General features: G+C 38.9%; 1 protein-coding gene across 1 annotated transcript in view; it reads left to right on the top strand.

Moving 5' to 3' along the window:
• The window catches only part of zfr (zinc finger RNA binding protein), a 42,381-nt gene extending 27,364 nt beyond the window's left edge, over window positions 1-15,017 (top strand). The window contains exons 14-20 of the mRNA XM_059338125.1: window positions 1,443-1,593; window positions 2,414-2,555; window positions 5,795-5,892; window positions 6,739-6,834; window positions 10,283-10,394; window positions 12,669-12,766; window positions 13,813-15,017. Coding sequence (XP_059194108.1) covers window positions 1,443-1,593; window positions 2,414-2,555; window positions 5,795-5,892; window positions 6,739-6,834; window positions 10,283-10,394; window positions 12,669-12,766; window positions 13,813-13,995 — 880 coding nt within the window. The 3' untranslated portion in view covers window positions 13,996-15,017. The remainder of the gene's footprint in view (window positions 1-1,442; window positions 1,594-2,413; window positions 2,556-5,794; window positions 5,893-6,738; window positions 6,835-10,282; window positions 10,395-12,668; window positions 12,767-13,812) is intronic.
• Window positions 15,018-25,492: the final 10,475 nt, after the last annotated feature.

Below are 25,492 nucleotides of genomic sequence, written 5' to 3'. Positions count from 1 at the left end.
GTCTTTTATAAACAAAGTAAACAGTCCCCAAATCTTCTCAAACAAGTCTAGTTTCCCTCTCTGCATATATGTTATTTTTTTCCGAAGGTAAAGCTGTCAACATCTGCCTAATCCAAAAAGTCACATTTGGTCTAATTGTCTTCTTCCAAAATAAGGCAATTGATTTTTTTTTTTGCATGTAAAAGGCACAAATCTATCAATATTCGTTCATTCGGTGTATATGTGTGAGCAGTGGGATAGGATCCTAAAATAAAAAGGACGGGGTTCATCAAGCACAATTTTGAGATAACCTTTTCAATTGCTTTTTTAACTTCCTCCCAAAAAAACTTGATTTTCCAACGTTGCCACATACAATGAAATAATGTCCCTTTACCTACATTTTGTGCACCAGTGTGTGAAGCTTTTCATTTCTGTTACCTGTAGCTTTCATATAGCAGCAGCTACCTGCATTTCATCTGCAGTCTCTGATGTTGCAGATGCTCTGCAGGGTTCAGGTGATTCATGTTTTCCATCATGCAGCAGAGTCTAATGCTAGTTGACCATTGTTGCTTTTCTTCACTCTGTCGAGATGAGCTAACCTCATGTAGACTAGGTCATGTAATCATTTGGTAACCGTAGCGACAGCAGGAGTGAGTGGCAGGTTGCCTTTCTCACCTCATTTAGCTTTTTCTCCATACACATTAATATGAGTGCTGTTCAACTTGACTATCAAGGCCTAATTATTTTTCCTCTTTCAGGGTTGTAATTGTAACTTCTTCTTTTTTTCAACTTCTCTTTATTGTTTTTTTTTCTCTTTCGTTCGCATACAAACATAAAGGAGATATGTGTTAACCCATTGAAGCCTGGAAAGCGGATACATCGTTTTGTAGTATTTGTATAAGCTCTCAAATACTTTATGAATTTAATTTCTATCTGCTACAGAGGCTGAAAAATCTATTATTTAGTAGAAGTGTTGACACTTCTGTTGAATTTACAGAAAAACTTCAAGTTTTAGGGGCTTATTTTAAAATCACCCAGAGGTTTTTACAGGCATTTCAGGCCTCAATGGGTTAATTTATGCTTGAAATCAACACGAAAGAACAGAATGATAGTAGAAAAATAAAAGCAATTTAAAAAAAACCCTAGGTGGAGTCAAATCAAATATCAAAACAAGGTTTGCAAATAAAAGAAAGCGATTTAAATAGTAATAATGCAACTTGGAGGATGTCAAGTGTTTAAAATTTACAGTTGTTAATTTTTCATGTGATTATATTTAGTATAATAGTCCATAAATGGCTGCCATATTGTGTAAAAGGTATTTATCTTACCTCTCAGTGTGAATTTTAATTGTAATTGTGACAGAATTCTGTATTTTGATGTATTTCACTTAACAACAATCACATCTTAATCGACTTAATTTTTGCGTGTGTATATTTTCCCTCCCCGTCCTCTTGTACCTGTAGAGCCCTGAAGGGAGTGATGAGGGTTGGCGTCCTGGCCAAAGGCTTGCTGCTGCGTGGGGACAAGAATGTCAACCTGGTCCTGCTCTGCTCCGAGAAGCCCACCAAGAGCCTCCTCAGCCGCATTGTGGAGCACCTCCCCAAACAACTAACAGTACTATCTTTACAAATATCATACCACATCACTTCTGTCAGTAGCCACTTTAATAGGTACCTGCCTCTGGCTTTCCTCAACATCTTTTTGCCTTTGGTTGAGTTAAATGAGAGTACTACTGTCACAGTAAACTGAAAGTAAGTGTAATGGAATATAATAGATTTACTAATAGCCCTAACACAACTGTGTGCACTTAAATGACATGCACACAAGATATTACTTTCTAAGGAGAAATCAGTCTGAGGGCAAGGTGCATTTTGTATAATGTTGTAGGGGATGTTAAAATGTACTTTAGCCTGAGCAATTGAATAGATGATGCAGTGAGAAAGGATCTCGAGTAAGAGAGCACATAGTTCTTCTTATTGTGCATGTGTGTATTTAAATAATGGTCTTATAATATTCAGCTAATGAAAGATACAAAGGGGTTGTGATCTGACTGTCATATGCGTAGAAGTTAATTTTTTTGCAGTGATTTTGTCACATTTCCTAATCGATGCCCCCAAGGCCTAAAAAAAACTTTATTTTGAAGCCAAAGTGAAGCTCAGTGTTACTCAAATACCAACACGTTAGCATGAATGTTAAGCTATTTAACCAACCGGCCAGTTAAAAGATGCATTTCTCTGATGTAAAAGATGCATTTCTCTGATTTTTAACAAGCTAATTTGCTACAGCCGTACCTATTAAAGTGACCACTGAGTAGTATAGATGACACCAGTGAGGTATCTGTTGCTCTGAGAAGTGAAAGAACTTTCCACTAGTTGCATGTCCAGTGGACTTTAAAATAATGTGAGCGCGTTTGTATCTACGCCATTTCTTTCAGATTGTCACACCAGAGAAATATGAGGTCAGTGGATCCATCCAGGAGTCGGCCATCATCCTGACGTCCGGCACCGACCCAAAGATGCAAGTGACCATCACACTGACTTCCCCCGTCATCAGAGAGGAGCCTGGTCGGGACGGAGGTTGGGACACCCATCAAAGCCTCTCCCATTGCACCTCCTCTCTTCTCTTTCTTCTCTCTCTCTCTGAAATCAGTTTCAATATGTTTGTTGACACCCTGAAGAGCTCTGTCCTGCTGGCACTCCACAGTCTTCTCATTAGGTCGTCCTGGCAACTTGCTCCTCATGTACGATTCATTTGGATTTCAGAAATCAGATGAATGACAGGGCAATGTTACCGTGCGGTAGATGTGGTCTCTTTCCTTCATGGGTTCTGCGGCCAAATTATTTTTTTAATCCAACCTTTGTTTAAACCAGTAGTTCTCAACCTTTTTGAGACGCGACCCCCAATTTAACATGCATGTTGTCCGCGACCCCCGCTCACTGAACACAATCTCACACGCACAGTTCAGATCACCCAAAAAAGAAACAAAATGACCAAAAAAAGACACAAATTGACCACAAAATGATCAAAAAAGACACAAAATGACCAAAAGAGACACAAAATAGAAACAAAATTACCAAAAAGACACAAAATGACTAAAAAAAGACACAAAGTTACTAAAAAAAAGACGCAAAATGACTAAAAAAAGACACAAAATTACCAAAAAAAGGAAACAAAATGACCAAAAAAGACACAAATTGACCACAAAATGATAAAAAAAGACACAAAAAAGACACAAAATGACCCAAAAAAGAAACAAAATTACCAAAAAGACACAAAATGATCAAAAAAAGACACAAAATGACCAAATAACACACACAATGACCAAAAAGACTAAAACACATGAACACTTTAACACAGTGGAGACAGAGCTGACTTCCAAAATGATTTGGAGACCCCCAAAAAATCATCTCGTGACCCCAATTGGGGTCCCGACCCCAAGGTTGACAACAGCTGGTTTAAACAACTGAAACCTTTTTTAGAATGGATTTTCTTTTAATGAATATTAGGATAATTTGCTTTTGCAGGCCAAAGTTGGGAGCCCATGAGAGCCCCCCCTCCCCCCGATACTTATTTTAATAGTGTGGGGAAGATCACTTCTAGTCTAAAACGAAAACCAGAAGGAGGCAGGTGCCAGCAGTGTTGCTCTTAGGCTTTTTGCTCTTACCTCTCAAATGCTATCTTTATCCTTTTAAACAAAGCATGACCAGTGTTTGCATTGTGTTCAGTCTAGTTAATCCCAGGTGAGATTCTGTTTTGTTTCCTGTGTTCAGGGGATTCTGTTTCCATTTTATCGTTAGCTATAATCAATGGGAGACGTGCATTACAGTATCTTTCTCCAAATTTCCTTTGAGATGAGGAGACAAAAAAAAAGACAAGATGACTAAATAGACAACAGGAGACACTTCTGTTCCTCAAGTTTAATTTGGAATTGATCGTATACAAAGATGCTCGAGTTTTGCAACCTTTTCTCAAATCCAGATTTGGCAGAGGAAATGAGATGTTACTTTCTCACAGGAAACAAATCTTCCTTTTGTGTACTGGTGAACAACAGCTCACCATGCTGAGGTCCCCTGTTCTGAAGTGCTCCCCTGAGTTGATTGACATCTTCCTTCACATACATAGGACTCAACAACAAAAAAAGAAAGAAAGAAAGCCTTTGACAAGTTTTTGTCCTTTTGATTTCAATGACAATGGAAGATTAGGACAAATAATTTGAAGATTTCACATTTTCTCTTTTGAATGAATTTGACAATAGAAAGATGAAGTCAAACCACGAAGCAACTGTTTCCAATGCTTCTTAGGGGAGTATTGTTAAAAGTTCAGGTACAGAAGGCTATGAGAGAGGAATCGTTGGTATCCAATGATTGTTGGGGTCTTATTCCAACCTGCTGATGTTAGGTATGCATGCAGTGATATCCTAACCCCTTTTGTTTGCTGGTAGTTCTCATGTTTTTTTCTCTTCTTCAGCACCCATTGCTTCTTCTTTCTTATATCTTTAGTCATAAATACCAGTCCAGCACAAAGACCCCCTTTTTTTCCTTGAACAACAAAAAAACAACCAACAAATTTTTCCAGCACATTGTCTCCCATCAGAGGTTTAGTAGGGCCAAACAGCTTCGGAAGGATTTTTGACCAAGGTTTTCTCACATCCCAAAAACGTTGCCACACCTACTATTGCCATGCCGCTTTTTTATCAGGTCCCTCCATATTAGCCGTTAGCCATTAGCTCTTCACCAAGTCCATACTAATAACCATCAGCCGTGGAGTCCCTCCTCTGTCCCAAAGCTAAAGAAAGAAAATCTACTAAAAATTTAAGTTTTTGTCCATGGGACTTACCAACGTAATGGTAAGCTTTACAACAAAATCACCTGATAAAATGGTACTGGCTTCAAAACTTCAGCGAGCCTAAAGCCATGTAATGTAGCCCAACACATCAGTCTATTTGAAACCAATCCCTGTTAGGGAATACACTACTGGTCAAAAGTTTTAGAACACTCCAACTTTTCCAGAATTTTATTGAAAATGATGCAGTTTAATGTCTTGTTGTACTCTGAAATGAATGCATATAACAAATCAACAATTGAAGTTAAAAAATAAATCATAGAATCAGTTTAGAAAGGAAAATGTATTCTAAACTGTTGACTCATTGAAGTAGCACCTTAACAGATAGAACAGCTGAACACACTCAATGGAAATCAAATATTCTTCAGAAAGTTCTTCCCAACGCTGTTGCAGAAGTTCCCTTAAATGTGGAGCAACTTGTAGGTTGTAAGTGATCAAGAAAAGTTGGGACACCTGTAGGAATTGGTAGCAACTTAGCAACTTTCAAGGCTTGATCAACCTCCGTTGCTGCAGAACTGCTTTAAGTTTTTAACCAAGTTTTTGGTCCCTGAAAAAGGCCTTTTTGTATAATTCTGAAATGTACATTCAGTTTTGGTTAAGCTTACCTTTTTTATTTACCTCTGGCAGTTCACCACTTACCTTTGTACCCTTCCTAGCTGTTCATTTGACTTGAACTGCTTGAATTTCAATTAAAAATAATGAAAAATTGTGGTGTTCTAAAACTTTTGACCGGTAGTGTATAATGAGTGAAAATCTCGTCCCCTGTCATGACCCTGTCCATTACTCTGACACTGTGGTGGTTTGTCTAGTCAGATTTTTCCAAAATAAAATGACAAAACGAGCAACCGATTGCAGGTTGCCATGGAAAGAGACATTGGTATGTGTGGCAATGTGTTTGTTCTCTGCCAGCCTCGCTGACCTGGTCAAACACCCATTCCTCATCACCATTTTGACACTTGAAATCCATTTTTAGATGTAACCTCGGGTATGGTGAAAGACCCAGCGGACGTCTTGGACAGGCAAAAATGCCTTGACGCTCTGGCTGCTCTGCGCCACGCTAAGTGGTTCCAGGTTCGGAACATCATTTTACTTTCTTATTGTAGCCTTATGAGATGCATTATTTATTTGTTTATTCATTTATTTGTGTTTACACATTTGGTTTTCATTTCTATATAATGAGGAAATCTATTACTATTTGAAAGCGAAAAATATTCAAGGATGCCACATGTTACAACAAACATCTGGTTATTGTCCATATGTATTGATGATAAAATTTAAGTTCATTTGAAGCTCTCGTAAAAAAAAAAAAAGTTCTGTAGCAAAGAACTGGCATCCTTGTATTCCCTTTTTTCAATTTTCCAGTTACTGCATTATAGTTACATGTGACTCCATAAGGCTGCACAATAACTTGCACAAAGTTGTGCCATCAAGAAGTGCTTTCATGTTCAACGTTTGTATTGTTTTGATTCTATATATTTTGTAGAATAGGGATTGAGAGAAAAAGGAATATCTGAGTAGTTTCCTGTGATTTTGCTAACGGAGCAAAAGCACAGGCAAAGTAAAGCAGATTTCCTCTGCTCTGTCAGTCCCTATACTCTCCTCTCAGGTGGACTCTTGTACTTTAAGTACCTGTTTGTGAGATACCTGGATAAACCTGGGGTCAGGGTTTAGAAGATGACAAGCTCTCATTTCTTGTGCATCTTGCAAACTTTGAACTCCCTTACTAACTGTGAGGTACAAGACTACTGGGAATGGCAGCTGATTGCAAGCTCTTATGGCTCCTTCACACCTCAAACCATACTCAAGCTTCCATTATGCACAGTAGTGTTTGGACCTCTATGACAGAACTGATTCACTTGTCTGGTCCATCTCTTGTCACTCGTCACTCCGTAAACCTAACCTTTATTGCATCACAAGGCTAGAGCAAACGGACTCCAGTCGTGTGTGATCATCATCCGGATCCTGCGGGACCTCTGTCAGCGGGTCCCCACATGGTCTCCCTTCCCTGGATGGGTAAGTATGGCACATAAAGGCCTCAAAGCTCTTTTAACTTGATGAGAGAAGCGTCACCAGTCTGGGACGATCATTTATAGTTTGTCTCAGTTGCTTTGGTGCATTTCTCACATCAATATTAACATTTTCACAACAGTTAGTTCAACCTCCACAACATTTAGTCGTCATAGTAGCAGTTTCTCCTTTTTACCCTTTCATTTGTCTTTTTATCTCTAACACTGTTTTGGATTTAGTTTTTATTACTATTTTATTCTATTTTATTTTATTGTTTTTACTGTTTTTAGTATTTTATTGTTTTCATTGTTTTTATTTATACCTATTTGTGTATGATTTATTCTATTTTAATAACTGTACAGCACTTTGGTCAACTGAGGTTGTTTTTAAATGTGCTCTATAAATAAACTTTGACTTGACTTGACAACATATTAGAAATGCTTTTGGACAGTCATCAAGTGCTTTCATACAACCCTCTGTTGTTTTATAACATTATCATTGCTTATGTCATGTCAGTCATAATTAACTATACTTAAAACTAATAGTCCTCATTTCACTGCTTGAGTCCTTACATACAAAAAGGTTGAGCTAGTTGTCAAAATCTGTCAAGCAAATTGTATACATTTTTTTTTTTAAATCTTTATTTTTTACTGAAAATGTCTCCAGAATTGAATAATCTCTCTGAGGTGAAGCTCAGCGTTCTCTGATGAGAAGGCTGTGTGAAGCATTAGTTGAACCAATGATGAGCCACTTCTCTACAATCACTCAGAGCTGAATCCATAAACCAGAAACACTTTACAACATATATGAACCAGCAGGACATAGTGAGGACCATTTCTACAACACTGTGACTCTGGACTGTCACAGCTCCACCCAAAGGGACGCCATGTTTGTTGTAAATAAGGCTGTTTGTTCCTTTTGCACAATGCTGTAAACAAATCAGAATTGCAAAGAGCATATGCAGTAAAAATATGAATCATACATATTCAGTGTGTTGTACTCAGTTACCTCCCTAAATACAGTAATGTGTAACTTTACTGTAGTTTTCTAATGGCTGTGTAAATAGTATAAAGTCTGTCTGGAGCATTTTCAGGTCGCGTCACCAAGATCTGACTTTTTAGCATTGAAAACATTTCCAGAGTAAAGTGTCATAATGAAAACATGACAGAGACATTTGACTATAATGTTCATAAACATGGTGTCAGCACTTTTCACCTTGATAACACTGACACTTTCACTGACATGAATACTTGCTGTAGAGGAATGAGCTATGATCCATTTAGAGACAGTGACACGCTTTTACAGGTTATCAACTAGGTTTTGCAGTTTGTAGGCTACTGATTGTTTTGAGAAATGTATAAACTGTTGTGCAAATGTTAATAGTGATGTGAGAAATGCACCAAAGCGACTGAGAAAAACTGTAAATTCACGAACAAAACTTGAAATCCTGACTGTCTCACACTTAAGGCCCAATTACTTTTTTTGACAACAAACATGAATGGTGTAGAAAGGACTAGTCTTTGGTTATTGGTGCTTTGAGTGAGGTTTTTTCTCCACACGGTATTGACCTCACTGAAGTTACATGTAACCCCTGGAGTGTCTATGTCTATCTATATTTCTATGACAATATCCTATAATTCATTTTTAAAATTAACTTACCAATGGCTACCAAAACCAGGAACAATCAGTACCGTATGGGCTGAAATATGTGCCACCAGAAACTGAATTTGAATTATTTATATTTGAATTTGAATTGTTAAACTTGAATAATTACATTAAAAAACTGAATTTGAATCACATAATTTGAATTTGTATTGTTCAATTTGAGTTATTGCATTAAAAAACTGAATCTGAATTGTAATTGAAATTGACAATTGTTGAGAAAATTGTTCAATTGTTCAGAAAATTTAAATTTAATTTTGTGAACTGAATTTGAATTGTGAGAACTGAATGTTCAGTTCCAAACTAATGAATTAAATTTAAATTACAATTCAAATTCAGTTTTTTAATGCAGTTCAAGTTAAGCAATTTAAATTCTAATATAAATAATTCAAAGTTTCTGGTGGCACATAGTCCTGCTGAATATCTACACCCCATTAAAATGAAGCTTACTTCATTTATCAAATGCTGCACTAGTATTTTATTTTTTATTTTACTCTCTACATTTATTTTTATCAAACACAGAAACACACTGCTTGTTGATTTTCCCAGGAGTTTGACTGCTGTAAAAGATAGAATATCAGCAGCTGCAGAACTAAGAACAGTCAGTGACAGAAACATTATATGTTGTGTATATTTTGCAAAGAGGCAGTCAAATATTACTGGGTTCACCTTTTCTACACTGACTGCAATTACTTGTATTGTAATTGAGCTTTAACCCTTTGATGCACAACATGGTCTAAAGTGACCCGAAAGAGTTTTTATGTTCTATATCTTTGCAATAAATTAATTTATCATTCAGTATTCCAGGTTTTCCTCAATTAGTTTGTTTTTGGTCATCATACATCCTAATGTTAAGTTTTCCTTTATTCATTTTTTAATAAAATCCCTTTTTGTGTCACTACTCTTAATGCACAACACGGGTCAAAAATGACCCATTTCCGTTTTTTAGCTAAGTAGCTTGCTAAGCTAACTACTTAGCTAACTTCTTGGCTGAGTATTTAGCAAAATAGCTTGCTAAGCTAACTACTAAGCTGACTTTTTGGTTAAGTAGCTTGCTAAGCTAACTACTTAGCGAACTTCTTGGCTAAGTAAGCTACTTAGCCAAGTAGTTAGCTAAGTAATAATACAAAAACTTTTTTTCTTCTTTCTTTTTCTCTCTAAGTATGAGAGGCAAAATGGAAATAATGATCTGTTGTTATCAAAAACAAGATATTTAAAGACCAAAAATGACCCATATCCATTTTTTAGCTAAGTAGCTTACTAAGCTAACTACTGAGCGAACTTCTTGGCTAAGTATTTAGCAAAATAGCTTGCTAAGCTAACTACTAAGCTGACTTTTTGGCTAAGTAGCTTGCTAAGCTAACTACTTAGCGAACTTCTTGGCTAAGTATTTAGCAAAATAGCTTGCTAAGCTAGCTACTAAGCTGACTTTTTGGCTAAGTAGCTTGCTAAGCTAACTACTTACCTAACTTAGTTAGCTAAGTAATAATACAAAAACTTTTTTTCTTCATAAAGTATGAGAGGCAAAATGAAAATAACGATCTGTTGCTATCAAAAACAAGATATTTAAAGAATACTTGGAATATTCAATCATAAAATATGTTGATATTAAAAGAGAGAGCACAGAAACACACAGCAGCATTAAATAACATGGGGAATGAATGCAGGTCATTTTATACCCGTGTTGTGCATTAGAAGGGGGTCAATCTGTTGTGCATCAAAGGGTTAAATGGTGACTAGTGTCCTGCAGCCAGAGACTGAGTGTGTAACCATGTTGGCTGACTGTGTCCAGGCCATGGAGCTGCTGGTTGAGAAGGCCATCAGCAGCGCGTCGGCCCCCCTCAGCCCAGGTGACGCTCTGAGACGGGTCTTTGAATGTATTTCTTCTGGGATTTTACTCACTGGTAAGACATTGTTTGTTTTTTATCTTCATATTCAGTGAGTTTTATTCTGCTTATCGGGTTATTTTACTGTTTTTTTTAATACAAAACATGCAGATTTCTGTTCATGGACAATAACACAAGACTGGCAAGAAGTGGGTTAGTTCTTTGTGTTCAAACTGATTGTATTTACATGCACTAATGTCATATGGCAGGTCCTGTCATTAAAAAAAAAGGGGGTTAAAGAGATTCTCTTCGAGGAATCTTGTGCTGAGACAAACTGCTAACAAGCTTCAGTGCCTGTCTGTTGCATGTGGTACAGACCAAGGTTATTATAGTTTACGGAATAATGAAAACTAGAATTGAAAAACCATTTTCGTTAACTGAAATAAAAATGAGAGTTTTTTTTAAAAACAACTAACTGAAACTGTATTGTGTGGTTACAAAACTAACTGAAATTCTAGTGAAAATGTCCTTCATAGCAGGTGGAGTTTTAAATGACAGACCAGGTCAGAACCTTTGGTTGACCACGTTTGGTCAATGTGATTTTTGCAATTTTGTGGGCAATGTGTTACAGGAATAGTTAATGGCAGTGTCTATGATAGGGATGTAACGATGCATTGCGAAAGAGTTAAAAATTGATACAAATGAGTGACTATTAAATTGGGCCAAGATAAAAAATGATTGGCAGTACCCTTTTTCAACAGCAGATGGCATAATCTACTCTTGATTCCACTTGTTCTATGGCAAACATCACTGAGCACATGTCAGCCCCGCCCCCACCCACAGGAGAAAACACTCATTGCTCTCCATGGACTTTATATTGAATGAAGGAGACTCCTCGCCCCCGTCTGTTAGCAAACAACAGAAACATGTCTAAAAGCTGCTGTGTTGTGAAATGTGCTACCAACAAGTTAAAGAACCAGAACTAAGATCTTCCAAGCTAAAAAAAACAACGAACTGAACCTTTTCATACTCTCTCCCCCCATTTTTTTACTGCATCAAGTCCATTTTTGTCACATTTAGTGAAGTGTTTTTGCTCTGACAGCTGTTTAAATAACAGATATCCTGCTGTAAATGTGTTTGATCTTATGAACTGATGGATCAACACTACCAGTCTTTGTGACTTGCTGAAGTCACGACTTGCAGATTCCCCTCAATATAGTGGGCAGGGAAATAAAATCAATTAATCAATATATATATATATATATATATATATACAAACCATTTTGTTTTCAAATTCAGTTAGTTTTAATTATTTTTTAGAGTGAGTTTGCTAGTTTTTATTTTTGAAAATGCTTAGTTTTAGTTAAGTTTTTATTAGTTTTAGTTTTTTTTGTAATAGACTGTGTTGGGTGCCAGATTCAAAGAGGTCATAATAAATTTGGCCTTTATTTCCTTTGGTTTATCCATCTCAGCCCCATTAAGGTTATTAACTCTTACAGTTCCAGGTGAATTTTGGTTGGAGTGTAGACTCAGTAAATATATTTATCAATGTGTTCCTGCATGTTCACAGAATTCTCTTCTAATAGAAACACTGGATTATTTATGAAAAAGTTGACAAAAACTAAGGATATTTTCACTGTAACATTAGTTAGTTTTAGTTAGTTTTAAAAAAAAATATTATTATATATAAGAGCCAGTGGGTTATGTGCACCAGTGGGATAGTTCAGAGATGTGAAGCTCAGTAGGCTGCATAAGTAGTGGAAGTTTTTTTAGTCGTGCCTTATAAATAAACTATATAGAGTGTTGCTCCTTTCTTAGAGCCAGAGAAGTCCAACCTACATTCTGATAGAGATGACAGTGATGGGTCATGAACCCATCGCCTGTAATAAATCTACTAGCAGAATGATAAATTGTATCAAGTGGTTTAAGGACAGAGGGAGAAGCATGTATATAAATAATGTCACCATCATGTAAAACTGATAGAAATGTAGCATGCACTATCTACAGTGCTGAGGAAGACAGGATTTATTTCTATAGAAGAATGCCAACAGTCCAACAGGTAAGAGGAGCCAGGGTACACCTGGATACTTTGTTTAGCCTGCTGCCCACGTGACCCGGCCCCTGAGGAGCGGATGAATTGGGGGAAAAAAGAAAGAAGTAAAATGAGGCGAATGACGACGTGCAGCTTTTTCAAAAAGGCTACGGAAATGATTGACTTATTGTTTAAGTTCTAGAGATTAACGGTTTTGAAATGTCCAAAATGAATATTCAAACGTTCCAAGGGATGAATGTCTATAGACGTCTGTTGATGAACTCAAACATCTTTTCATGCTGTCTCCTCTCTTTGACCAGGTGGTCCAGGACTAGTGGATCCCTGTGAGAAGAAGCCTGTGGACACCCTCACCTGTCTGGGGGAGCAGCAGAGAGAGGACATCACCTCCAGCGCCCAGGTACCACCTCTAACATCCTACTGAACTACCAGGCTGTTAGACATTCAGAGAACCTGAACGCATCATCACATGATGACTGCACTGATTTAACCCTCCTTTGGTCCTTTTTGACCCCAAATCATTTTCAACATATGATTAATATAGGTTAACTTTCATAGAATTGCTTGAAATTCTGCATATGTGCCCCTCTGCATCCTTTATAGATAATATACATTTCAACTTTCTTCATACATTTTTACGTGTTCTATATATTTTTATAGCACCAATCCTCCTCAGGGGTCAAAAAGGACCCATGACATTAAAATGGTTTTAGGACATGTAGAAAAAAATTATTAGCAACATTTTTTATTCATCTTTTAAAGCAACTCATGACAAAAAAAATTGCAATATAATTTTCTTTCTTTTTTTTTTTCATTATTATTGGTCAATTTTAGTCAAATATACAAAATTAGTCGTCATTTCAAATGAAAAAAAGTAATAAAACCTGAATATTTTTTTAATAGAGTGAAATAATAATTTCTTGATGGGAGTGCACAGAGTAGATTATGTCAACTTTTAGTGAAACTTATGTTTTGAAAACATTGTTCATTTTTGGATGTCAGCAAAAAATGTTTTAAAAAGTATAAATTTTATATTTTTAAAAAAAATATTACTTTTTTTTCCTCTTGAAATGAGGTCTAATTTTGTATTTTTGACTAAAATTGACCAATAATAATAATGAAAAAAATATGAAAATTGTATATCAATGTGTTGGTCTTGAAAAGGTGAGAAAAAAAGTTCAAAATTTCGCTTGAGAACCATTTTTTTTTAGTCAGCACCCTTGAAATAAGTAAAGTAGGCCGGTTCCTGACTTGTACCCATAAATGCTCCTCACTTTAACTTTTTGGACAATTCCGTCTAGACTATTATATACTTGTAGAGTGGCATAATGAGGTATTGTGTTCCTTTTTGTATCAGATTTCCACAAGGAGACGTCAGGCTTCACCAGGAGTCCTTCATAAATCTGATGGAAGGATTTAAAATGTTGCCTCTCTGTTCCTCCACAGTTCGCTCTGAGGCTTTTGGCGTTCCGTCAGATCCATAAAGTGTTGGGCATGGACCCTCTGCCGCAGATAAACCCTCGCTTCAACGTTCGCAACAGCCGCAAGCGTCGCCGGGACAACAGCGACGGGACGGACAGCTTCGAGGGCGAAGGCAAAAAGGACAAGAAGGATTACGACAGTTTCTAAGCTTCTCTATTATCGATGTATCCATGCAGAGATGTACTAACATGTTGTATGCGCTGTCTCCTGTGTGCTGGCTGAGGTCTAGTGTTGCTGTTGTTCTTTTTATTTTTCCTTCCTAAGCTACGGATGTATGGAGTAGCTGCAGCCTCACTCTGCTCTGTATTACACAAACAGAAATGTCACTCTGTGTACTGTTTTAGTTGTAGATTTCCTGACGCCCGGGCTCAGTCCTCTCTGCTAGATAACGGTTTTTACCTGACGTGCTGATAACTCCTGAAGCATCCGACGCGTGTTTCTGTTGGAGTTGAAGTCGTCGGGGAAACTGGACATCATAGGAACAAAACGGCTCGTCTATATTGTGGATCAGGAGCGTTGGATCAGCAATGCTACACGTATGCCTTCATTCATTTGTATAGATGCATTCAGATGTTGACTCTGTTGTTGTTACTATTGTAAAGCATTTCTTTGGCCAACCAATATTTGAAAGTGTTCCTTTAGAATATGAATAACTGTGCTTAATGCAAGTGATGTTTGATGCTGTGGTCTTGTTTCGTCTCAATGCTAGGCTACACTTAAGCTAAAAGACCTCCGGGGCATTGCACACAGATTCAGAAGAACTTTAACTGTTAGAGATCTTTGTTAGTAGTAAAGTTATCGGCCCTAATTGTGGTTTTATGTCTTTTCATTTTCATATATATGGAAGTATTTGTATAATCTTAAAATAGAGAAAAAAAAAAGGCTTTGGTTTGTGAAAAAAACATGAACATGTTCACTTTGAGTACTGTTTTTGCTTTTAACATTTAGTTTTCCTTGTAAATAAGGAACTTTATTGGCTTGCTTGCCTTTTAACATGGTTAGGTGCTAAATTAAATTCAGTACTGGAAATGAGAAGTCAAGTCCTGACTGGGAATGGGAGGGACGGTGATGTAGTTGCCCTTCAGTGTAGGTCCTGCTGTGAATGCTTGCTGTGCGCTGCACTCTGCTTTACAACCCAGAAACACAATAAACATTTCCAGATCCAATAATTGTCTCTTTGAGTGTATCGTTGAGGGATACAAGTCAGAGGTGCTGCTGTTGGAGGTGTGTTTGTGTGTGTGTGTGAGAGTCACTGCATTTAGGGAAAAAGCTCATTGAAAACACATGTTTAAACTTACTGACTGCACACAAAGTGAAAATGTACACACATGCAGAGAGTAAGCACAGTCATGGGGAAAAAAACATTAGACCATTGTTTTCTAAACCTTTTGGAGTTTAGGACTATTTTGTCTGTTTTTGACTCCTTTTCATTCTGCCTGTAGAAACCACTTAAAATAATTAATTTTCACTTACTGGATCAACAGTTTTATTCTGCTTATCGGGCTATTTTACTGTTTTTTTTAAATACAAAACAAATGCAGATTTCTGTTCATGGACAATAACACAAGACTGGCAAGAAGTGGGTTAGTTCTTTGTGTTCAAACTGATTGTATTTACATGCACTAATGTAATATGGCAGGTCCTGTCTTTAAAAAAAAAAAAAAAAGGGTTAAAGGGATTCTCTTCAAGGAATCTTGTGCTGAGACAAACTGCTAACAAGCTTCAGTGCCTGTCTGTTGCACGTGGTACAGACCAAGGTTATTATAGTTTACGAAAAGTAACAAAATAATGAAAACTAGAATTGAAAAACCATTTTCGTTAGCTGAAATAAAAATAAAAACGAGAGTTTAAAAAAACATTTTTCTGGATCAACATGTTGAACACAAAAAAACAAACATTTCACCAAAAAAAAAAAGAATTACACAAACACAAAAAACAAAAGCACAAAGAAATTACAAAAAACAAAGTAAACAAAAGATTGCATTAAAAATGCTGAATGCACACTGCAAAATTAGAAAAATCTCTAACTACAAAATCATGTTACTACACTTGGTCGAAGTGTTTTTTTTTATTTTTTTACCTTTGCTTAAAAAGGGTTGATGCATTAAATTGGACGTGGAAACTTCTGGAAAAGCCAAAACTTTAGAGAAAAGCTGACAGCAGGGAAACATGCTGCTGAAGTTTTTACGTCATGAAGAAGTCATAGTGCTCTGGTGCTTTCGTGGACTCCAGAAAATTAATTTTCTTGTTCATTTCAATGCCTGGTGCAACTAAAGGTACATTTGTTTGGACAATTATAACATATTAATCAATTCTTGATAATTATTTTGGTTATCCAGAAAACCATGAAAATGTCTAGATATCAGCTCTTCAACTGAACTCTTATCAGCTATTTTTGTTATATTTGTCCAAACAAATGTACCATTAGTTGTACCAGGCATTGAAAAGAAAATGAAGAAAACAAGGGTTGTCCAATATTTTTTCCACGACTATGTGTGCCAGTACCATACTAACATACTATTTAGTATAGCTAACTTTGGCGGCAAAAACATTTGTCCATTAATTTCAATGCAAAATGAGAAAACTTCTCACTTGATTTATTACCTCAGGACAACACTATGGTCTCAACCACTAGTAAAAAAATATTCAAGACAATTTGATGTTAATAGTGTAAATAATGGCCCCATTTAGAAGAAAATAGAAGATAAAGAATCGTATGATTTGGGGCGTTTCTACCTTTGATTGACAGGTCACTAACAAGGAGAGCGTCACCAGGAGAGAAGCAGAACAATGCGTATCCACGGCAACGTGTCGATAAAGTTACATATAACGCTATATAGATATATAAAAAAAAGACGTTTAGCGGTTTGGTCTCATAACTTTGACCCTTTCACTGTATTTTCACTTAATGACAGTTTATTTGAACGTTTTGTTCAGTAAAAATGTCTTGTTCAGCGTTTGGTTGGACTAACAGACACTCCAAGGAGTCGCTGCTCAGTTTTCTGAGGTCAGTAACAAACATTTTGTGTTTGTTTTTTTGCTAGCTAAAGCTAACATCCCAGTTGATGCTCCAGCTAATGCTAACAGTAATTAGCAGCAGCTTCTCTCAGTCAGGTTGAGGTGTAGAGAGGCTGTAGTCAGTGATCAGATCCCTCTCCTCCTCCACAGTCCAGATATGGTCTGCTCCAAAAAGGTGAAGGAGAGTGATGGGACTCATCTCCAGCTATCATTAAACATATAGTTTTAATACCTTGTGGAGTACCACCCATCAAAAGGACGGTGTAACAGCCAATTAATTATTAAAGTCTCATTATTTGAAGAACTGATACTTCATACACAACTAATTACTAGCCTACTAAACGTGACGAATATGACTGTAAGGATTCAGATGTTTAGGATTATTGTTTTTTTAATTGCTATTTTAAGATTTAAAACTTAGAATGCATCATTAAATGCATGATTCAAAAGTGAACTAGATACCTGAAGACACAAATCAAACTCAGAATACATTACTGGTTGAGTCAAGTCACTGAGTTTTCCCTGATCTGAAGTGAGGGTCAAAGGTCAGAGGGTGTATTCTGTACTGACTGTAAGCACATTTGTGATCTGATTTCAGCTGAATAAATTTAATTGAACTGATGCACAACATGGGTCTAAAGTGACCCAACTGTTCAGATTCCAAAGGGTTAAAGTTGACCTTTTTCCTAACTGTATAATGAAAAAGAAAAAAGTTGGAAAGATATATTTTTTTAGACTTGTTGTTCCTGTGTGAATAAGTCATTAGAGGAACATTGTTACTCCATGAAACACACACACACACACATGCTGATGAACTAAAAAATAAAATCCAGTTCATGCCCAATAAGGAGACAACAGTTTAAATGCTACCTACAGAAATCTTTATTTGCCACAGATTCAGCTCATGGAAAAATAACTTGACAGAGAAAAGTTTGTCCACGCAGAAAAATACATTTTTTAAAGGTTAAGTGGCTTAAATGGCATATGCTAATAAGCACAAATACAAGGTCACAGTATTTCATCACATTGCTAAATAAATCAACAAACAAAACAAACTCTTAAACTCACATAATGACATCATGTATAATGCTGACTAAATAATACCACATTATTAAAATGCCATAAACATGACTGAGGACACTGACTACATGATGGCTTGATAAAATCGCCCTCTCTACAGAGTGTAATGCTCAAAGTTCACAAAGTTAGTTAAAAGTGGAACAGGATGATTAAACTGACTAAATATTAGATGAATTTCTGTGTTAAAATCTCTACATGTAAAGTGTATACAAAAAGAGAACATACCAATATTAAGACCTGAGTTCTGCTGAAGGTTGCAGAGCAAGAACATGTTTTGGTAATTTTTGTTTTTACTTTCTTTTTTTTTTACTCAAAGTACACAAAAAACTTTACAAAATAACTGGTTCCTTTGTTGAGTAAAAATGTCATTACACAAATTAACACCAATTCAATTTAATTTAATTATATTTCTAATTGGATCTTCTTGTTGCATGTTGCTGAGTAAAGAAATATCAAAACCTATGGTTGAGAGATTTGTCGCACTAGACCGTGCAAACTGCATATTCACATTTTTAATGAAATTTAAAAAACAAAACAATTTACAATTAAAATATAAATTCACCTCTTGTAAGAATTCTCAGTTAAAATACCAGTTATGGCTTTTAAGAAACAGTCAAGAAATCCAATATGGTCCCATAAGAGTTGTCCCTTCTTTTTTTTCTTCTTTTTTTAAAAACAAACTTGGTATTTTAATGCAAAAATATAATTTATGTTCACATACAAACTGGGAAAAGGCAAAAACATGTTTCAAAAACTCTGATCAATGTGCAGCCTTGAAATTCGGTGTGACTTGGACCTTGATGTTTTGAGGATTAAACAACACATTGAGAGATATTTTAAAGCTGCACTGTGTTGAATTTGTGTGTTATCACAGAAGACTGTTCTCCCCCCAAACATGATCCGTTGGCCATTTGCTCAAACAGCTTATAAGGACTAAAGCAATGACCTCAGTAGAAAATTTCAGGGATCAAAGGAGAATGTCAGGGGACATACGACTGTAGTATAAAGAGTGATAAAGTCCGTGTAGGGGGTCAGGATGGATCAAACTAACACAGGACTTTAGCTTCATGTTTCATATGAAGCCAAAAGTCAACATTTATTATCTTATTTTATATACTGATTATGGTGAAGTGAAGTGTTTTGCCTCACAGCAAGAGAGTCACAGGTTCAAATCCGGCTTGGGGCCCTTCTGTGTAGAGTTGAATGGTAGAGTGGGTTCTCTCCGGGTACTCCAGCTTCCTCCCACAGTCAAAGACAGGCAGTGTAGGTTTAATTGGTGACTCTAGATTGCCCATAGGAGTGAATGAAAGCGTGAATGGTTGTCTGTCTCTATGTGTCAGCCTTGTGATAGTCTGGAGACCTGTTCCTGCCTCTCGCCTGATGTCAGCTAAAAACTTGCCAATGTGACACAGTCGGTCAAACTGCACTTCGTCTTTGCCATATTTCATATTGACAGGTGTAATGAGAGGTATAACAGGCTCAAGTAACAATGTGTAAATGGTGTTTCTACACCTATTTGTGGCTCACTGTGGGTGTGTGGGTTTTTGCGTCAAACTATCGCTGCAGCCTGGTTTTGCCAACAGTTCACTAGGCTCACAATGAAACCCAGAACTTAAGTGCGCAGCTTTTCCCTTCGCCAAATAAGGATTCAGAATCAAGGGTTTAAAAAACATAGAGACAGGAAAGGAAGAGGAGGTGGCGTGGGCAGGGCGGGGGTACGTTTTTGGAGTGGCCAGGCCGCAGTGAAACTCCTGCTCTGCTGCACACTACAGAAGCTTGCATTAAAACATTAATTTTGTTTTTTGCATTATCCCAGTTTTGTGACTGTTACATACATGTTTGTGTCAATGTCAATCATATTATACAGAACACACTAAACTCTGCTGAGACGCTTTGAACTGCGAGCTGGGGTCAATCTTGGACTTTTTCTTTTCTGAGCTGAGCGAGGGCCATTTTCTTCATCTGCTTTTTGAACATTACCACTTGATTTATGTGGAGTGATTATTACTGAAGGAACTATCCTCCGTCTTAAAACTCTTTTACTAATCACTATAGGATCGACAGATTCCTCTGCGACAGATTCCTCTGCGTCAGATTCCTCTGCGTCAGATTCCTCTGCGACAGATTCCTCTGCCACAGCTTCAACATTTTCCGTCTCAGCCTCTGGCTCTGTACTTTCTTCCTCGTGAGCTGCAGCTTCATCACCATCCTTGTCTTCAATCTTCTCCTCACTGCTTTCTTGTTCTTCAGCTTCTTCCTCCTCAGCTTTGCCTTCCTCTACCTGTGTCTCTTCATCTTCAGGCGGAGTATCATCTTCTTCTTCTGCCTCTTCCTCTGTCTGACGCTGTGTGCGGGCTCTTTTGGATTTACGTCTAGGTGTGGCAGCAGCAGCAGCAGAACTCCTCCCCCTCCTCAGAACTCTTGTCTCTACTGCTGGTTCATCTTCTTCTGTACTTTTATCTTCAGCTGCCTCTACCTCTTGCTCATCATCTTGTCTTCTTTTGCTTCTTGTGGCTCTACGTGTCTTTTCACCACTTCTCAGAAGTCTTGTTTCAACAGTTGGTGCTTCTTCCTCATCAGACACACCTTTTGCCTCATCGTCCTTTGCTGTCAACAGTGTCTCTTGGACACTTTCTACAGATGCACTTTCTGCCTCTTCAGATGTGGACATTGACTGTTCTTTCTCCACTGTATCTTGTGTTGTGTCTGCTTCCTCCTCAACATCCAAGGTCTCGCCCTCATCAGCTGATTGTCCAACTGAAGACTCTGTGATCGCATCAGCAGCTGTCTCAGTACTGTCAGCCTGTCCCTCTTCTGGAGTAACCTGTTGTTCCTCTGCCACAGCTTCAACTTTTTCCGTCTCAGCCTCTGGCTCTGTACTTTCTTCCTCGTGAGCTGCAGCTTCATCACCATCCTTGTCTTCAATCTTCTCATCACTGCTTTCCTCTTTTTCTTCAGCTTCTTCCAGCTCAGCTTTGGCTTCCTCTACCTGTATCTCTTCCTCCTCAGGCGGAGTATCATCTTCTTCTTCTTCTGCCTCTTCCTCTGTCTGACGCTGTGTGCGGGCTCTTTTGGATTTACGTCTAGGTGTGGCAGTAGCAGCAGAAGTCCTCCCCCTCCTCAGAACTCTTGTCTCTACTGCTGGTTCATCTTCTTCTGTACTTTTCTCTTCAGCTGCCTCTTCCTCTTGCTCATCATGTTTTCTTTTGGTTTTGCTTCTTGTGGCTCTACGTGTCTTTTCACCACTTCTCAGAAGTCTTGTTTCAACAGTTGGTGCTTCTTCCTCATCAGACACACCTGTTGCCTCATCGTCCTTTGCTGTCAACAGTGTCTCTTGGACACTTTCTACAGATGCACTTTCTGCCTCTTCAGATGTGGAGGTTGACTGTTCTTTCTCCACTGTATCTTGTGTTGTGTCTGCTTCCTCCTCAACATCCAAGGTCTCGCCCTCATCAGCTGATTGTCCAACTGAAGTCTCTGTGACTCCATCAGCAGCTGTCTCAGTACTGTCAGCCTGTCCCTCTTCTGGAGCAACCTGTTGTATAACCGATTCCTCTGCCACAGCTTCAACTTTTTCCGTCTCAGCCTCTGGCTCTGTACTTTCTTCCTTGTGAGCTGCAGCTTCATCACCATCCTTGTCTTCAATCTTCTCATCACTGCTTTCTTTTTCTTCAGATTCTTCCAGCTCAGCTTTGGCTTCCTCTACCTCTTCCTCTTCCTTTTCAGGTGGGGTATCATCTTCTTCTTCTTCTGCCTCTTCCTCTGTCTGACGCTGTGTGCGGGCTCTTTTGGATTTACGTCTAGGTGTAGCAGCAGCAGCAGAAGTCCTCCCCCTCCTCAGAACTCTTGTCTCTACTGCTGGTTCATCTTCTTCTGTACTTTTCTCTTCAGCTGCCTCTTCCTCTTGCTCATCATCTTGTCTTCTTTTGCTTCTTGTGGCTCTACGTGTCTTTTCACCACTTCTCAGAAGTCTTGATTCAACAGTTGGTGCTTCTTCCTCATCAGACACACCTTTTGCCTCATCGTCCTTTGCTGTCAACAGTGTCTCTTGGACACTTTCTACAGATGCACTTTCTGCCTCTTCAGATGTGGAGGTTGACTGTTCTTTCTCCACTGTATCTTGTGTTGTGTCTGCTTCCTCCTCAACATCCAAGGTCTCGCCCTCATCAGCTGATTGTCCAACTGAAGACTCTGTGACTCCATCAGCAGCTGTCTCAGTACTGTCAGCCTGTCCCTCTTCTGGAGCAACCTGTTGTATAACCGATTCCTCTGCCACAGCTTCAACTTTTTCCGTCTCAGCCTCTGGCTCTGTACTTTCTTCCTCGTGAGCTGCAGGTTCATCACCATCCTTGTCTTCAATCTTCTCATCACTGCTTTCCTCTTTTTCTTCAGCTTCTTCCACCTCAACTTTGCCTTCCTCTACCTGTGTCTCTTTCTCTTCAGGTGGAGTATCATCATCTTCTTCTTCTTCTTCTGCCTCTTCCTCTGTCTGACGCTGTGTGCGGGCTCTTTTGGATTTACGTCTAGGTGTAGCAGCAGCAGCAGAAGTCCTCCCCCTCCTCAGAACTCTTGTCTCTACTGCTGGTTCATCTTCTTCTGTACTTTTCTCTTCAGCTGCCTCTTCCTCATCATGTTTTCTTTTGGTTTTGCTTCTTGTGGCTCTACGTGTCTTTTGACCACTTCTCGGGACTTTTTCAATAACTGGTGCTTCCTCCTCTTCAAGCACACCTGTTGCCTCATTGTCCTTTGCTGTCAACAGTGTCTCTTGTCCAACTGAAGTCTCTGTGACCTCATCAGCAGCTGTCTCAGTACTGTCAGCCTGTCCCTCTTCTGGAGATACCTGTTGTTCCTCTGCCACAGCTTCAACATTTTCCGTCTCAGCCTCTGGCTCTTTAATTTCTTCCTCGTGAGCCGCAGGTTCATCACCATCCTTGTTTTCAACCTTCTCATCACTGCTTTCCTCTTTTTCTTCAGCTTGTTCCAGCTCAGCTTTGGTTTCCTCTACTTCTATCTCTTCCTTTTCAGGCGGAGTATCATCTTCTTCTTCTGCCTCTTCCTCTGTCTGACGCTGTGTGCGGGCTCTTTTGGATTTACGTCTAGGTGAAGCAGCAGCAGCAGAAGTCCTCCCCCTCCTCAGAACTCTTGTCTCTACTGCTGGTTCATCTTCTTCTGTACTTTTCTCTTCAGCTGCCTCTTCCTCTTGCTCATCATCTTGTCTTCTTTTGCTTTTGCTTCTTGTGGCTCTACGAGTCTTTTCACCACTTCTCAGGACTCTTTCAATAACTGGTGCTTCCTCCTCTTCAAGTACACCTGTTGCCTCATTGTCCTTTGCTGTCAACAGTGTCTCTTGTCCAACTGAAGTCTCTGTGATCGCATCAGCAGCTGTCTCAGTACTGTCAGTCTGTCCCTCTTCTGGAGCAACCTGTTGTATAACCGATTCCTCTGCCACAGCTTCAACTTTTTCCGTCTCAGCCTCTGGCTCTGTACTTTCTTCCTTGTGAGCTGCAGCTTCATCATCATCCTTGTTTTCAACCTTCTCATCACTGCTTTCCTCTTTTTCTTCAGCTTCTTCCAGCTCAGCTTTGGCTTCCTCTACCTGTATCTTTTCCTCCTCAGGCGGAGTATCATCTTCTTCTTCTTCTGCCTCTTCCTCTGTCTGACGCTGTGTGCGGGCTCTTTTGGATTTACGTCTAGGTGTGGCAGCAGCAGAACTCCTCCCCCTCCTCAGAACTCTTGTCTCTACTGCTGGTTCATCTTCTTCTGTACTTTTGTCTTCAGCTGCCTCTTCCTCTTGCTCATCATCTTGTCTTCTTTTGCTTTTGCTTCTTGTGGCTCTACGTGTCTTTACACCACTTCTCAGAAGTCTTGTTTCCACAGTTGGTGCTTCTTCCTCATTTGTCAACAGTGTCTCTTGGATACTTTCTACAGCTGCACTTTCTACCTCTTTTTTCTCAACTGTATCCTGTGTTGTAACTGCTTCTTCCTCAACATCTGAGGTCTTTCCCTCATCAGTAAGTTGCCCAACTGAAGTCTCTGTGACTCCATCAGCAGCTGTCTCAGTATTGTCGTCCTGTCCCTCTTCTGCAGGGACATCCTGTTGTGTAACAGATTCCTCTGCCACAGATTCCTCTATGTTTCTGCCCATTTCTGCTTCTACGTTTTCTATTTGAACTGAAATCCCTTCTTCAAGCTTCTCTCCCTGTTCAGTCATCTGCTGTTGTTCCTCTTCTTTCTCAGCTGCTGTAGATTTCTCTCCTCCCTCTTCCTCTTCTTCTCGTTGGAGTTGCTTGTGGGTTCTTTTTCTTGTTTGTGCGGCAGGGATTGACTTCCTTCCCCCCCTCAGAACCCTGACCTTTGGTTCCTCTTCCAGCATAACTGAGGCTGCCTCCTTTTCTATGTCAGCCTCTGCCATAGTTTCATCACTCTGTTCCTTTTCTGCCTTATCAGCAGTCTTTTGTACAGGGAGATCTTCCTCTACAGCTGCTGTTTCTTCCTGAACTACATGTTGGGATTTTTTCATGTCCACTAAAACAACTGTCACTCTTTGGAGATCATGAAGCTGGGGTACCATTTCCTCACTTTCTGCTGAAGGTGCGGCGATCAGAACAGCTGATTCTGGTTCGGGTAAAGGTGCACCAGTCTCTTCTTCTTGTACTAAGTCATCTGCAGCATCTTCTTCAAGTGCCTCCTTCTCGACAGTCTCTGCCTCTGCAGTTGTATCTACAGATTGTTCTGTATTTTCGAGCTGTCCTCCATCCTCCTCCTGTTGCTTTTCTGGAGCAGCACTCTCCCCATCAGCTGCTGTGTCCTCTGCCTCCTTCCCACTAAGATGATGAGAGGCTGTTTTTATGTCCACTAAGATGACAGTAGCTTCCTTGAGCTGAGGAATTTCAGAGCCAGTTTTCATTTCCTGAGGCTCTTCAGGTCCTGCATCAGGTGTTTCTGTTTCTGTAGCTGCAGCAACAGCAACAGCAACAGGCTCTTGTATCACATCATCTTCGACAGCCTCTTCTTCCATTTCTGCTTTCATCACTGATACAGTCTCTGTTTCTTCCTTAGTCTCTTCCTCTTCCTGCACCTCCTTGCTCTCCTCCATGTCCACCTCAGTCAAAGGTGTAACGTCCCCTGCCTTTGAATTTGTGCCTTCTTCCACAACACTTAGTTCCTCATTTGATATCTCTTCTTCAGTTTTGTCCACAGTCTCCTCTTGTTCCATCTGATCTATCTGTTTGTCTGTTGCTTGTCCATCCTGTGTCACTGATGTTTCTACCTCCTCACTTTCCTTTGTCAGTGCACTCTCTGGAAGCTCTGTGGAAGAGTCCTTCACCCCAGGCTCCTGCTGTTTCTCCTCATTTGTCAGTTGTCCATCTTCCAGCTGTTGCTTTTCTTCTGTTAATTCTTCCACCACAATTTCATCCTCTTTTATAGAGGTCATTTCTTCTTGTTCTTCTCTCTCAGCTACTGCTAACTCCTCCACCACTTCAGTTGTAGAAACCTCATTCTGGTCTTCATCAACGTCTTTCTCAGTTTCTTTAGAAACTCTTTG

The sequence above is a fragment of the Centropristis striata genome, chromosome 7 (genome assembly GCF_030273125.1).
Source record: "Centropristis striata isolate RG_2023a ecotype Rhode Island chromosome 7, C.striata_1.0, whole genome shotgun sequence".
Classification (NCBI taxonomy): domain Eukaryota; kingdom Metazoa; phylum Chordata; class Actinopteri; order Perciformes; family Serranidae; genus Centropristis; species Centropristis striata.
This window is presented reverse-complemented; position numbering and strand designations above follow the sequence as displayed.